The sequence below is a fragment of the Callithrix jacchus genome, chromosome 7, assembly GCF_049354715.1.
Source record: "Callithrix jacchus isolate 240 chromosome 7, calJac240_pri, whole genome shotgun sequence".
Classification (NCBI taxonomy): Eukaryota; Metazoa; Chordata; class Mammalia; order Primates; family Cebidae; genus Callithrix; species Callithrix jacchus.
Genome location: NC_133508.1, coordinates 121,556,667 through 121,572,441, shown reverse-complemented (window position 1 = coordinate 121,572,441; position 15,775 = coordinate 121,556,667). Strand labels below are relative to the sequence as shown.

At 40.5% G+C, this 15,775-nt stretch overlaps 1 protein-coding gene across 7 annotated transcripts in view; it reads right to left on the bottom strand.

Annotated features, from left to right (window-relative positions):
• Positions 1-15,775, bottom strand: part of SAMD13 (sterile alpha motif domain containing 13) — a 73,414-nt gene that overhangs the window by 20,333 nt on the left and 37,306 nt on the right. For 6 of the 7 annotated variants that reach the window (XM_078332334.1, XM_003733481.6, XM_078332335.1 and 3 more), the window contains one exon: positions 8,194-9,373. The exons of the other annotated variant lie outside the window; for it this stretch is intronic. In XM_078332334.1, coding sequence (XP_078188460.1) covers positions 9,346-9,373 — 28 coding nt within the window. In that variant the 3' untranslated portion in view covers positions 8,194-9,345. Of the gene's footprint in view, positions 1-8,193; positions 9,374-15,775 lie in introns of those variants that run through there. 7 annotated transcript variants of the gene reach the window in all.

The following is a 15,775-nucleotide window of genomic DNA, read 5'->3' as shown; positions in this document are numbered from 1 at the left end:
TTCCACGCCTCCCCCGCTGGGTGTACCATCCTCTAAGAACCTCCATGGGTTTCACTATTTGAAAGCTTTTTGAAACATGCCCTTTTGAGTTTTTATGAAGGCCTCATTACACAGGATTGATTGATTACCTCATCGGCCATTGGTAATCAACTTAACCTTCTGTCCCTTTCTCTTTCCCAGTGGTTGAGAGTAGGCCGAAAGTCCCCACCCTCTAATCAAGCCTTGGTCTTTCCAGTGACCAGCCCCTACCCTTAAGCTACCTAGGGACTGCTTTCCATCAGTCACTTATTAGCATACAGAAAGACATCACTTTAGAGATACTAAAGATTTGAGGAGTTGTATGCCAGGAAATTGTGTGAAAACCAAATATATGTTTTACAGTCTCAGAGGGGCTTATGCCAAGACCCAATGGGAAAATTCCAACATAAACTCCCAGGGTTCTGGAGCTAGGCTATGCTATCTGTAGCAGCGAATCAGTCACCATTTGAAAAATAGCTCCTGACGTGTCACGTACTGGGTTTCAGTAAAAACTAAAGTCTGACCATGGAACATCAACACTTTGTGGCCAGAGACGCTCATCATTAGCTGGTTTCTATCAAACCCACCAACTCTTAAGGTCTGGCAGGCCCAGCAGCAATCCATTGCAAGATGGAAATGACAGATCCAGGAGCAGGTAGAAGTAGGGCTAAAGGGCACAAGAAAGGCACATGAGCCCATAACCCAGATCCCCATGTTATCCACTGCTGTTTCTTTAGCACTTCTCACATTATGGCCATTAGGGAGATGGTGGTTCTTATGACAGTGCTGAAAGAAAATCTTCCCAAGGAATGCAGTTTTAGGAAATACACCAGTCATCTACTTTGTGTGTAATGTGTTTCTAGGTAATAACATATACAAACTTGTGGGCAGTGGCAATTGGCTTGGTTGGTTGGTTAGACACTTGGAATGAGAAAGATTAGGAGATTGGTGAGAGGAAGGAAGCTTGTAAATGGGCCTGTGCAGGTGGACATGAAATGTGAATATTTTTGCTTTGCATCTTAATGTCCACTGAAAAGCATCAGCCATGGACAAGACACTAAACAATCAAGCAGACAATGGCTTTGCCAATGAATGTCGGTCACTCTTTGTCATTGGCAGTCCCAGCGCTGGCACAAGGAACTCATGAATAGCTGTGGTGGCAGGAAAAGCCTGGGATCTGGCTTTCTATTACTAAGAATAACTGTTGCTAACACGTATCCAAACTTCCAGCAGTAGAGACCAATATTGAGTGAGACCTTGATATGGCACCTACTTGGCAGCAAGTTAAATATATTGCACCCCTTTTATTTTGAAAATGCCAGTGATTAATCTTGACTAAAACAGACACATATTTTGGGTGTCTTTGCCTTTCCTGCCTGCTCACAGGGTCTCAGTCAGCACCACTAACCAAGGGCTTACAGATTTCCACATACCATCACTCAGACCTAGGGACAAAGAGACCCTCTTTAAGGTAAAATAAATGTGACAAGCTGTAACTGATCATATAATCCTATAACATACTGTACTATCCCAAAGCTGCTGGCCTGGCAGAGTGATGGAATAATCTCTTAAAGTCACAACTGTGATGTCAGCTTGGAGATAATACTCTGTGATGTTGGGCTACTGTCCTCCAGGATGCAGATGCATCCCCTAAATACTTAGCTCTTATATTGTGTTATGTCCCCAATAGGTATAACATGTGGATCTGGTAACCAAGATGTAGAAATAGAAATACTCCCACTTGCTATCATTCCTAGTGATCTGCCATGGAAATCTGTGCTTCCTTTACCCCCTCAACTCTAAGCTCTGATTGTGTAGAGGGCCTATTCCTAGGGGGATACTTCTACCAGGGAACACAGTGAGAGTGATGTAAACTTAAAGCTATAGGGGTATGCAATCAGCCAACTTGACAATTCTCAAGACAAAACAGCTGTTCCCAGCTCACTGCACAGAGAGAACCATAATCAACCAAAACTTTAGAACATTTATGAAAGGGAAATGACATTGTAGAATGTGACAGTGCTGTGAGTTTTAATTGAATGGTGGAGGGAGCCAATGACACATATAACTCAGATCATTGCATTTTTAGAAAATCATAGAAATTGAGTGCTGAAATAATCCTCTAATTGGACATGTTTATTTTAGTGGCAACTGAAGCAAGAGAGGTTAAGACTTGTACAAGATCTTGCGGATATATCAGTGGCAGATCTGGGAACAAAACCCAGGTCTTCTGACCCCTAGTCCAGGATTCCTGCATCTGCCACTATGGATGCATAGCTGCACAGTTTTCCTTTTTAACTATGTGTGAATTAGGCCAATGTTAACTTACTTTGCATTCTGTATACACACCATATAGAAGGCTGATGAATAACCTACAGACATTCTGGTGGAAAGAAGTCACCTTAGCATTAAAAATTCATAATAGAAATTTGCCCAAATAGACAATTTAGCAAACTGGTGTCAACCTAATTGGCTCAAGTTATGAATACAGCTCCACTCAGACTTTTTTCAGTTTTATTAAATAATTTTTTTTCTGTTTATGACCTACATATACCTTCATTAAAATCGTAACAGTATCATAGGCCTCCATTTCCCTAGCCTCAGGAAACTTCTGAATGTCATTGAACACTCATTTTGGATTGGGGACAGGATCCATTTAGAATTCCCCAATGCCTCAAACCAACTTCTTAAGTATTTGGGGACCAATAAAAACTTGTATGCCTTTTGCTTAGCACATTTCCCCTAACTCAGCATAACAATTTTTCAAGGAACTTAAATAATGCAAGTTTTTTTTTTTTTTTGCTTATGTGCCCTTTTGAAAACAAAGCATCCAGTACCACCCAATATCCACTTTCATCCACCTATAAAAATAATTTTGATTTTTAGCAGTATTAGGATGCATCCAATGAGCAGTATTTAGGCTCAGCATACAATGGTTCTGTGACAGTACTGAGCTTGAAGCGGAATGAGATCATAGTAACAAAACCGTATTTTTAATGTACTTTTAATGTAATAGAAACAACTGTATAGTATACTCTTATTCAATCTTCCATCAACTTATGAGACTGGTCCTATAGAAGAACGGCCAGTTTCTCCAAAGCATCCACCCTCCTGTCCTTATCTGGATACTTGGCTTCCTGAAATCAAGACTCCAGTTCCAACCTCCCCTGCAGCGAGGTATCACCAAATGACTAAGTTCTTGTTAAAGGGATATCAGCAAAGTGCTATGTGCAGTTTCTCATATAAGGTGTCCTTCTTTACCTCCTTTTCTTGGCTGGAATGCAGTTGTGATAACTGAAGCCCAAGCAGCCACCTTGGACTACATGGGAAACTATGTGCTGAGGATGGTGAAGCCACACAGGAGAGCTGAGACCAAAACATGACGAAACAGCTCTGCCATTCCCTGAACTGCTTACCTTCATATGCATAAAAGAGAATTTCTATCTTAAGTCACTGTCATTTTTTTCAACTGAAACTAATCCTGAATTATGCGCTTGAGCTACATTGTTCTCATTGAGATGTGCAGTAAATATGAAATGCACATTGGATTTTAGAGGCAAATGAAAAGATTTTATAAAATATCATCAATAATATTTATGCTGATTATATGTTAAAATGATAATACTTAAGCCAATATATATTGTCTTAAAATCATATTATTTTAATTATATTTTCTGGGTCACCTTTTCAAATGTGACTACTAGAAAATTTTAATTTATGTAAGTGCCTCACATTCTGTTTCTATTGAGCATTGCTAGGCTGATGCCACTCTACTCTGTTTCTGCATCTGAACTAGAGAATAGATGAGGTTCCTGAGGCTAAGAGGAGCCATACGACTTACCTAAGTTCCCATGTCCATTAGATTCCAGGACCAGATTCAAGCCCAGATCTATTTGGTGCAACTTCAGTGACTTCACCAAACACTACCTACTGTGTACCTCAACTGGCACCGTTGGGGTCAGTATAGCAGACAGAATACTACCCCAAACACTAATTTATTATATGCAGAAACTGCTGGTGGCTTGCAGGTTTACTGACTTCCACTCAAAATGTATTTATAAGCTGATGAATTCTATAGTATCATTCTCAAACACATATTCCCCAGCACATAAAAATAGAATGCAATCTATTGAAAAGGGCTATGAAATACAATTTGCTGAATGCTTCTGCTGCCTTTGATTCAGAAAGAAGACATTTAATTTGGAAAACTTTGCCACAGGCATCCAGTGAGAGAGCTGGAGGCCCTCATGGCAAAACGTTCCTTGGTTGCTTTACCTCACTTTGCTGAAAGCTTAAGGCCTCTAACCCGTGTGACCAAAGATGCCCCATGGGTGGTGCCTGGGTAAGAGCATAAACCATTTGGCAGCATATTTTCCTTTATCTGGCTGAGTCAGGCATCCTCTGCAGGTAACGAGTATGTTCAGTATTATTTACACTTCTACTCACCATTTTCCCATGTCTTTAAAAAAGGTGGCAGTTTGGCTCATATACTTGTTCTGAGGAAAAGGGGCAGTTTCTGTTTGGAAAGGCCTGGCATCTCCAGCTTTCTTGATTTCTCCCTAAAGACAGTTGTAGACAGGAGCACTGTAACGTAACTAAGGTGAAGGGACGTCAGCTTACTTTAGCCACAGGGTCCTCCATTATTCTGCTTCAGCGCTAGGCTAGACACAACTCTTCCTTGGGGTTCTCCAAGGGATTCTAAGAATATGACAGCCACACTTACCAAATGAACTTGGATGCAATCATTTTAATCTTCTTCTAGCTCTACGTATTGCCACAATTGGCCAGAATGGTACCCAGACTCTTCAATTGCCTATGGAGGTACAGCATGAAACTAACGAGCTGTTCATTAATGCATTCATTGCCTGCTCTCTCATTCCTGTGGCTTCTGTTCTTGGTTTAGAAGCCGAATTAACAAGTTTTCTCCTAAGAGGTATATCTGTCCTGCAGCAGTCAGCTCTTTGAACATTTAACTTTATCTTCCAAATCATTCCAGAAAACACTTAATGGCTCTGGGCCCAGACCTGACCCCTGCAGATCCCATTTACAAGGACTGTCAAAGACAGATGAATCACCACCAGTAAGTCCTTTCTGCATTTGGCTTCCAAATATGGAAGTGGCTGGGCAACTGTGGGTCATTAGACTTTTGCAAATGGAATACCCGCAAAGATATTTTCAATAATGCAACTGAAGGACAGTGTGTGCCCCTGACTGCAGATGCTAATCTCGGAGGGACAAAAAGCTGTATTCACATGAGATATTTGCTAAGGACAGAATGAAAAGACTGCTACCAACTGGCCTCTTTTTCTTCATATTCATCATGCCCACTAGGTATAAAAAATGATGCTCAAATTTGCTGCACATTCCAATACAATAGGCTAGCTTGTTTTCTTTTCAATTGAATCTATTTGCAATTTTTAATTCCTGAATGAACTCACTCTAAGGAGGCTTACTGTTTTTCTGTTTTTTGTTTTAGATTGGGTTGGGTGTGTGTTTGGGGCCGTGTCTAAAATTGATGTCTCAATTGCCTTCAGGGGCCTGTTAATGTAAAAATGTGAAGTTGCGGGCCGGGTGCGGTGGCTCACGCCTGTAATCCCAGCACTTTGGGAGGCTGAGGCAGGTGGATAATGAGGTCAAGAGATCGAGACCATCCTGGTTAACATGGTGAAACCCTGTCTCTACTAAACATACAAAAACTTAGCTGGGCATGGTGGCGCGTGCCTGTAATCCCAGCTACTCAGGAGGCTGAGGCAGGAGAATTGCCTGAACCCATGAGGCGGAGGTTGTGGTGAGCCGAGATCGCGCCATTGCACTCCAGCCTGGGTAACAAGAGCAAAGCTCCATCTCAAAAAAAAAAAGTGAAGTTGCTGGTTTTAAGACATTAGGGAATGGAGGAGTAACAGACTGGAGTTTTTGGCCTCACTAGAAGTGTGTAAATGTAGTTTTTAAAATACACACATACTGCACTGGCCAAAGGAAAACATGTTGTTTTAGATTCCACTGAAAAGAGGCCAGTTTGTGACCTCAAACCTTCTTTGCAGAGTCTGAATTAGAGGTTCAAATGTGGGGCAGAGGGGAGTGGCAATTATTTTCTTAAATTGCTTCTGATTCTGATATCTTGCCTGCTTCTCTGGTTGAGAATAGTCAAATTCAACATTAGCCAATTCTTGTATAAACCTTCACCGTTTATATATTGCCATCGGGGCACACTCACATCCATGAGGTGCTTCCCCACACAGCACATGTATCCACTACTCATTGCAGATCCAGATCATATTAACAGAAATCCAGTGTGATCTGAAAGGAATCAGATGTCTCTGGTTTTTACAGCTGTCTGGAGACAAAGGCTGCCTACCTGCTGAATTTCAAGTACTTCCGGCCTCTCTTTTTGGCCTATTTTGATCACATTGGTTTTCCCCTAAATAGAGGGTGATGAAATCACCTTGAGCTATTGCCAAGGCGAGCAGGGCTGCCTGTTCTAGGCCTTTATCCTGAGTGTAGGGAAGGCAGACGATCTTTAAATTGCTCATTTTGCCTGAATGCTCTCATTAGAGGCTGAGGAATGATTTTATACTTTCCGTTTTATACAGTCCAAATCTGAGGTTTAGTTGACTTAGCTGAACTCAAGTTCAAATCTCTAGAAAAATACAGCCAAAGACAAACTTTTAGTGTCATTTGCTATGAGTGTTTAGTGGTCAGTGGACAGTGGTAACAGCAAGTTGTCTCTTAATATCCCTTTTCCTTTATCTACAGAATAATGGGACTTTGAATTTTAGTTGGGCTCATGGTTTCCAATAAAAAGATGAAATATTTCAAGTAATGTGATTGACTTCCAGTCCACAAGATATGAGAGGAAATAGTATGTACTATTTCTTGGAAGTATCCTTAAAGGAAGGTCTGTTCCTTTCACCTTTTCTTCTCTCGACTGGTTGAAATTCAAGTGACGATGGCAAAGAAACAGCAGCTATTTGGGCTATGAAATGATTCTGGGAATGTATGTCATGCATCATGGAAGAAAGCAATAGAAGGAAACTGTGTCCCTACCATTGTGTAGGGCACCACCACCTCTGGTTCCCCCATCTGAACATTTACATGAGAGGGAAGTTGGTGTCTATCTTGTTTATTAATAAACTTTCCCTGGTTGCTTTACCTCACTTTGCTAAAAGCTTAAGGCCTCTAACCCCTGTGACCAAAGATGCCCAAAGGTGGGGGTGGGAGAGACAGTTTCCATCGCTCACAGCCAAACCTATTCCAAACAACTACAGAAGGTATTAGGTGGGTGCACGGGAGCAGGGCTCGGAAATACCTCACACTATCCCTTTAAGGTAGAGAAGGGTCAAACATCATCATGATTTTACTGCAGGAAACTCCTTCACAGAGGTTTTAATCAAGATTCTCATTCCATCTTCCTTCTTTTTGATCCAGGAATCCCTTCTTTCCTATCCAGGTCTCAGCTCCAGTTCTCACCTTTTGTCTCCATCACTCCTCACAACACTTAACTATATTTTGCCTTTTACTTGTGTTTTTGGTCTTAGGTAGACTGTGGGAACTCAGAGATTTAAAAAACTGTCTCTTTTGTAACCACTTTTCCCACTTACAGTGAAAACAAAGCATGACTTAAATTTCAGATACTCTGTATGCTCTATAATTGAATTAATTTGGAATGCATTTTTAAACCCCACCTACTATCTATACCACTTCCTATGTTTTTTTCACTGTGATCTTCAGACTTTCTGTTCTTTCAAGAAATTATCTCCAGAGGGGACTGGATTTTCTAAAATAGAAACTCTTAACTTGAGGAGGAGGAAGAGGGAAATTATGAGTCCACCAACTCTTCGCAAGTTTTGTATGTGGAAATGTGAGCTTTTGTCTGGAGAGGAAGTCAGTAGCTTTCATTAGAATTAAAAAAAAAAAATAATGACCCCCACTGGCCTATAGCAAACAAAAAAAATCTTTGGCTAAAATAATACCTAAAATTGGGGATGAAAGAAGAAATGAGATTTACTTGAATGAGTCACTTCATAAAGAAATTAAATCCACATATAGATTTATACAATTTCTACTTCTAAAGTTTTTCCCCCTCCCAAATGCTTAATTTTCTCTCCCTAGTTTCCAGAAGACCTTAATCCTTAATCTCAACAGAAGAAGCAGCTAAAGAGAAAATATCAAAGATACACTGGCAACAAACTGAAGCAATGCTTTATTGCAACCACAAAGCACCAATTCAACAAGGCGTTGACACACAGAGATTGAACAAATGTCTCTTTGAACAGAGATGTAGCAAGCCCACTTTTTCCAAGTTCTTAAAAACAAGTACTTAAACCAGGAAGTGAACAAAGCATAGGACAATTTAAAAAATTACACCATCATAAAGGAATATATATAAAAATATTCTGTACTAGTAACAAGGCTTTTTGACCTATAACTCTCAGCAAATTGCTTCAGAAACAAATTATTATAAATAAAACCAAGAAGTTAAAAAAAATGCTTTCTTCAAAAACAAAGAACCAATTTAAAAGAAAATCTGTGCAGAAAATACCATTACCCCATTTGAAAGCCAGCTGGATATGGATGGATACCCTCAGTACACAATGGAGCTTCTCTTTCCAGAGCTACGTGTCTGCTCCTGAAAGGGCCATGATGCATGTTCATTTCAAACACGGCAGCGTAACCCAATAAAACCTTAATAAGGTCAAGTGGAGAACCCTCTATAAAAAAGGGTGTCGGCAATTCCATCCAAGTAACACAAGCTCTAAGGAGCAGAGGAATTCAAGGGAGACAGCAATCCCTTTCTTCTTTCTCCCCCTCCCCAAATGTTCTTGTTTTAACTCTTCCTAAGTCTGTAACCAATACATAGTCATTCAATTAAATTCTTTTTTAAAGGATTTTGGGAAAGCAATCTATAAAGAGATGACGAAAATCCTTATGATTTCAAAGCCTTTCTGGGGAGGAGTGTCTAATCGTGTCAAAGATCATTCTATTTAACACATTCCGTGAGGAAAACAACCCTGTGCACATCTTGTCCTTGCTCCTCCTGGTTGATTTCAGGTCAGCTGATGAATTGCCTAGTCTATCCAATAGGATAACGTTTCATTTGATTGAAATTCTTTACATATACACATGTATGTATTCTGTTTACAAAGTTTCATCACATGAAACTAAATTATGTCATTATGTATTTTTTGAGGTCTAAGACCCCAATTTGACTGTACTATGAAGAGTTGTTCTTTAAATGCTTTGTCTGCAGAGGTTTTACATGATATTCGTAGATTTTCAGAGCAGGCCCCAATTTTAACTGAAGTCCTGTCAACACATCATTTCTTGTCATCAATAGCAGGGATTTTCCATCAATTTCCTATAATAGAAGCAGAGGGTAAAGCCAACATGTGAGTCCAAAAGCTCAAGGATAATGAAGAGAAAGGAAGTTCAGAAGTAAAAGTCATACCAATTGTGCCCAAGCTAAAAACATTATGTTTGTAGTCGTGCCAAAATGGAAAAAATGCAATCTTCTATTTTTATCTTACATCTTTCAGCTTTATTTCGGCATTAAACATAATCCATAGCTGATCTTGCTTTTGAGCTCCTATCACAAACATCACATCTCAAAAAAACAGATAGCAAGCTTACAGCATGTATCCTTAAGGATCAAAGATGTTGCTTCTGAAAGGAATAATGACACTTTCCGTTTTTAAAACCTATTAAAGTTTATGCAGAATTTTCTGTGAAGTTAATTTCTAAAACAGATGATCATCTCTAATTTACAGGCAAGCCAAGGATCAAGCGAGAAGTTCACTTGCCTAAGATCGTGAAGTTGGGAAAGGAGTGAATAGAATTTGAACTCTCATATACCTGCAGCCAAAGCCAATGTTATTTTTATAATACCACTCTGCTTCTTTTGATACTTAAATATATGTGTTTTAGATGGTCCTATGGGGACTAGAGTCTTAGGTTTCCTGGAGTCTTGACAATTGCAACAATGGGGATTAGAAAAATGACTCACACTTTGGGAGACTTTCCTGCCCTTTAAAGGGGTAACCATCCACCTCAACTCAAAATCAACCTCTCCAAGATGAGTTCCCCTACCACACTCTTTCTCAATGGATCCTCAAACTTCCAAATAAGGTAGTGAGGGGTATAGGGCCCTGCCAGCTGAAAATCCCTTGCCTATTCTGCTCGGAGTCCTTTCCCTGCACCCTTAGGCACAGAGTCAGGTATACTACATTCTGGAGAAACTACAAAGCCTTGGGAATAAAAACAGGCTTCTCACAAAAGAGATGAAGATCCCATACATACAAAGTGGTTTGACACTTTTGGAAAGGAAGCACTTAGACGAATGCTGAATACCACATTATTTTTGTTGTTTTTTGTTGTGGGAACCTTATGTCTCTTAAGAACATGAGCTGGTTCTTAGGTGACTTGGGTTCAAGAGATAAACCAGCTGTGCTTGGCTGGTGAGTTGTGACATTTCTGTTCATGGTTTTACCCACACACTTCTACACCTACCTCTTCCACTGACCGATAGACATGGGGACACCACGCGTAGCTGCAACTACATAAAACAAGACTCCCTCCCACATTATCCCAGGGTGGCTCCTCCAACTCTCATGTGCCTTGTTTGCCAGGCTGGGAAGAAAATGTGCTTTGAATGCCTAAAAATGTGGGAGAAATAACAGTAGGCTAGGCGGCTGAAGAAACACCCACTTTGTGACCTGAGGCAAGTCCCTTCTCTTCTATTTCTTCCTTGGTAGGGTTTCTGACAAGATTCTATGAGAAATTGCTCTTGCAAATGCTCCCTGAGCTATGAGTTATACAATCACTTGTCATCATCCCTTCCATCATTCTCGACAGGACCAGGTCCTCATTTTACTTGCCAACCACCTAATATGAAACAACAGAACAAGGAATTACTTCTACCTGGTCTATGGTGGTTTTGAGTCTGGGAAATCTTTCTTCTATCAGCTACCAGAACACAAAATATCTCACAGTAGTTTGTGAGAGACCGTAACACATAAAAAAGCAGTTGATTGATAGGACAAGAATCGAAAATTTCCTTAAGGACACAGGAATTGACCCAATAATCCTAAAGTACTTTTCTTCCTATTTAGGCAACTAGTAATCCTAGAGATTGCCGATTAGTGAAACCTGCAGGTCTGAGAGTTGGCGGAGGAGCCTCTGGCCCCTGGAAAGCACAGTAGCTGTGCTGAAGACACTGTGAGGTCACAGAGACTAATTTAGAGGTGACCTTAGAGCTCAGCTGTGTCTTGCACATGGGCTCAGAATGTTTTGCCGAACAGCAAAGCCCTTCCTGCCCTCCATCTTGCCTCAGCTGTTGTGTGCTCATACTTCACTTACTACATGTTTTAAATAGGCATCAGGAAGAGATGACACTGCTTTCATTTCTATACACCAAGAAAACTTCCTCAACTAACTCAAAGTGAATTTTTAAAAAAATCTTTGCTGGCAAAAAGTCCTTTGACAACTCAGCATTTCTGTCAAAAGCCAAATATGCCTGTGAAAAATGCTGAAATTTGGATTTTACTTAAGAGAAAATGGAAGAATCATGTTTCTGCTCCAATCTGATTTTCCCTTTGTTCAGTAGACACACTGCAGTTCACCTCAGACCAGGGTTGGTAAAAGAAAGCTCCATCTGGAAATCCTCGTTTTAGAAATGTTGAAATAAATATAGTTAATTCATACATACAACCAAACATTCCCCTTAAACCCTGACTAGAGCAGCTCAAAGGAATGAGAGTGGAACAGAGTATGATGGAAATGAAGCTTATGGTCAGGCAAACTGAGTCTGAATCCTGTCTCCACAAACTATTATGTGGCCCTGGGTGGCAGACTTAACTGCCCTGCACCTCAGTTTCCTTACCTGTAAGATGGAAATAAAGCCGTGAAGGACTTTAGAGATTAGAAATGATGACGCAAAGCACCGTGCACGGTGCCTGACATGTAGGAGGTTCACAGTGACTACTAAGTGGAAATGGATAGGCTTTGAAAGAAATAGGATGTGTTCTGATTCCAAATCCACCTTCTGCTTCCTTTCTGCAAGTGTGCTCCCCTTTGCCAGGAAGATGATGGCATATTCCTGTTTAGGCTCAGACAATTTACTGAGATTAAAAAGTTCAAAGACCACATAAAACAATCATTTCATAAAAATTGCACACACAGGCAAGTTCCTTGATTAAGAAAACTAATAATTTGTTACATAACTTCGATGGGATGCAAGTGAAATCCAAATTCTGCCAACAGCATGCTGCACTACAATGAGCTTGGGACTGGAAACTGGAGAGGTTCTAATGCAGACTCTATCTGGAACTTTCCATGAGGAACAACGCCTCTGGAACCCAGTCTATGTATTAATATAAATGAATGAGTTGGAGTGTGACCAACTCCAGCTAAACAAAACAAAACAAAACAAACCCAAGATTTTGCATGTACATTATGATGAAATCCAAAACAAAAGATATTTCACATCTTGGGAGTTATGTTAGCTGATAATCATTTGTTAGTGTCAGTAAAACTTTTATACTGGTTGTGTCTACATGTAAAAGTAACCTTCAGGTTCCTGTTAGGCAATAAAAAAACGTTTACATCTTTACTAAGTTCCAGCAAGTACTCATGCATGGAAGTAAAGTCTAGAGATGATAGTTTAAATTTCCAATGAGGGCAAGAGGCTAGATTTAAAAATAAATGAGTAGGATTCCTAGATATTATAGCTCACTAGCTAAGCATGTGCTTTAGACTAAGACACTACTTTATTGCTTATTAGTGGGGCCTGGAGCACATTACTGAATTTTTCTAAGCCTTATTTTCTTATCTATATGATGGGGGAAAGTGACTACTGTATTTCACTGCTGAAAGTATTATTGAGGTAACTTTGTAAAAATTCCTGATGTGCACTGACCACTCAATAAATGCTAGCTATTTAAAAAAGCCTATTAAAGTTGGGCATGGAAGTCCCAGCTACTTGAAAGGCTGAGGTGGGAGGATTGCTTGAGCCCAGCAATTCAAGGCCAGCCTGGGGACACAACATAGTGAGACCCTGACTCTACAAAATTAAAATGAAAAAAAAATTTAAAAATTGAAAAGCATATAAAGATCTTAACCCATGTACTTTTCACTCATTCTCTCTGCTTTAATCTATACGTAGGTAACTCTGAATTGAACCTATTTGTGATATGGTCCATGGGAAATGTATAGAAAGAAAGAATGGGTAGGAACAGAAGCAGCAAAGAGAAAAGAGCCTAGGAAGAGACAAAGAGTACCCATCAAGAAAGGCAACAAGGCAATTACGAGGTAGGGCAGAAAAAAAACAGTTAAGAGAAGTTAATGGGATTTATGATGGTAGGGCTCTGTGCAGACTGGGAAGGCCATATTTGTGGAGGTGGTCTCTACGGTCCTAGATGGTACATAAGGGAAAGGAGGCTTAATTTAAAATCAGAAGACTGGGGAAGGATGCTCTGCCCTGCTACTTACTAGGTTCTTATGTCAACATCTGTCACATTATTCCCCTCCTCTGTGAAATGAGAGGTTTGAACTAAGCTGAACTCTGTCCATCCCAGTTCAACACATTCTCAAATCCAATTCAGTCTTCCATAGCATCAAAATACCCTGTTAAAAAACACAGAGGCAACTTCTTACCAGTGATGTGGAGGAATCTCATGAAACAGTATTTCTTTTTCTGCTTCATTCCTCCCCCTCACATTTTCTAGCACTTTCTTTGTAACAACTCTCTTGCCATTTATGAACTGGCTACAAGTGGCAACCAGTCTGAAGTTTCTCATTCCACTGCTTACAAAGGGTACAAATGTCTCAGAGGTAGAGGTACTCGCTCTGGAGCCCAGAGATAGAAAAGTGGAAAATCCAGTATCTAATATGGGAGTCACATCAAAGATGGAGGAGTGGAATCTCCTGGCTTAACCCACATGGCCAGTGGAAATATCATCTCCTGAGAAGAGGTCTTCATCTTCAAAGACATTCTGAAAGACATGGTGTGGCCTCTCAAAGCATAGTTCCTCCTCCAAATGTTTTTTTGTCTCTGTCATCTCCTCTGTCTTCTCTTTTGGTTTGATTCCTTCTGAGTGTGTCATACTCGTATTTCCTGGCATCAGACAAGACCTCATGGGCCTCTGCTACTTGTTTGAATTTCTTCTCAGATGCCTCCTTGTTCTCTGGGTTCCTGCCTGGGTGTACTTGTAGACCCAACTGGCGATAAGCTTTCTTACTATCAGAGGAGGAAGCATTTTGAGGCATACCTAGTACTTTTAATAATTCACCATGTTTCTTTAAACAGTCTTTCCCCACAAAGACAGGGTTAATTTTCTGAAGAATTTCTATATGAGGTTGGAAAAGAAGATGATGAACTATTCAAGTTTACACCAAGGTCTTTTGAATACTATCACATGGCTCTTGGGATGAAGCATCTTCTGGAGAGAAATTCCTCTTTGGTGTATGGATCCTTCTCATGCCCTCACCCCTGCCCCACCCCCTGTCAGCAGCGCCTTGTGGGTGGAGTGACTATGAGCTCAACATTCTGAGCCAAGGACTCTCAGTTGATGGCTGTGCTTGCCTTGCCTTCCTATTGGTGGGAAATTTAAAGTAGATAATATATACTTTGGGGAGGCTTTACTTTATTAAAAAATCAACACTGAGCAGTTTATTCAGAGAGAAACTATCTGTGTGGCTCAAAAGTCTCTTTTATTTACTGAAGTAACAGTCACAGCGAAATGGCTTTTGCACTGAAATCAGACACAAAATCCATTTTGGCTCACTGTAAGGGCTAATGCTTTCGGTGACTTCATAAGCATTTCCTAGTGTTATTTAATATTTGCTGCTGGCACAAAGTGAGTGATAAAAGGTCTGTATTACAAAACAAAATCTTAAGCACATTTCTAATGAAGGAAAAGAAGTAAAACTCATTTCATCAAATGAGAAAACTGGGTCATAGAGATTAAACTAGGCAGATTTTTTTTTAATTATAGATTTACAAAATATAACTAGAATTTAAGAGCTCCCATATATTATCAAATAAGTCTTCTTCAGCTGATTAAAAATTTTTTTTTAATTTTTATTTTAAGTTCCAGGGTACATGTGCAGGATGTGCGTTTGTTTCACAGGTAAATGTGTGCCATGCTGGTTTGTTGCACCTATCAACCCATCACCTAGGTATTAAGCCCAGCATGCATTAGCTTTTTGTGTCTGCGACTGTCGTGTGTGTGTGTGTGTGTGTGTGTGTGTGTGTGTGTGTGTGTTGCCCAGGCTGGAGTGCAGTGACACCATCTCAGCTCACTGCGACCTCCACCTCCTGGGTTCAAGCAATTCTCCTACCTCAGCCTCCCGAGTAGCTGAGACTACAGGCATGTGCCACCTCGGTTAATTTTTTGTATTTTTAGTACAGATGGGGTTTCACCGTGTTAGCCAAGATGTTCTCGATCTCTTTAGCTGGTGATCCACCCACCTCAGCCTCCCAAAGTGCTGGGATTACAGGTGTGAGCCACTAGGCCCAGCCAGCTATTTTCTTTTTTTTTTTTTTAAGACAGAGTCTCACTCTGTCACCAGGGCTGGTGTGCAAAGGCACAGTCTTGGCTCACTGAACCTCCGCCTCCTAGGTTCAAGTGATTCTCCTGCCTCAGCCTCCCAAGTAGCTGGGATTACAGTCATGCCCAGCTAATTTTTTGTATTTTTAGTAGAGATGGGGTTTCACTATGTTGGCCAGGCTGGTCTCCAGTGCCTCACCTTGTGATCCACCCAC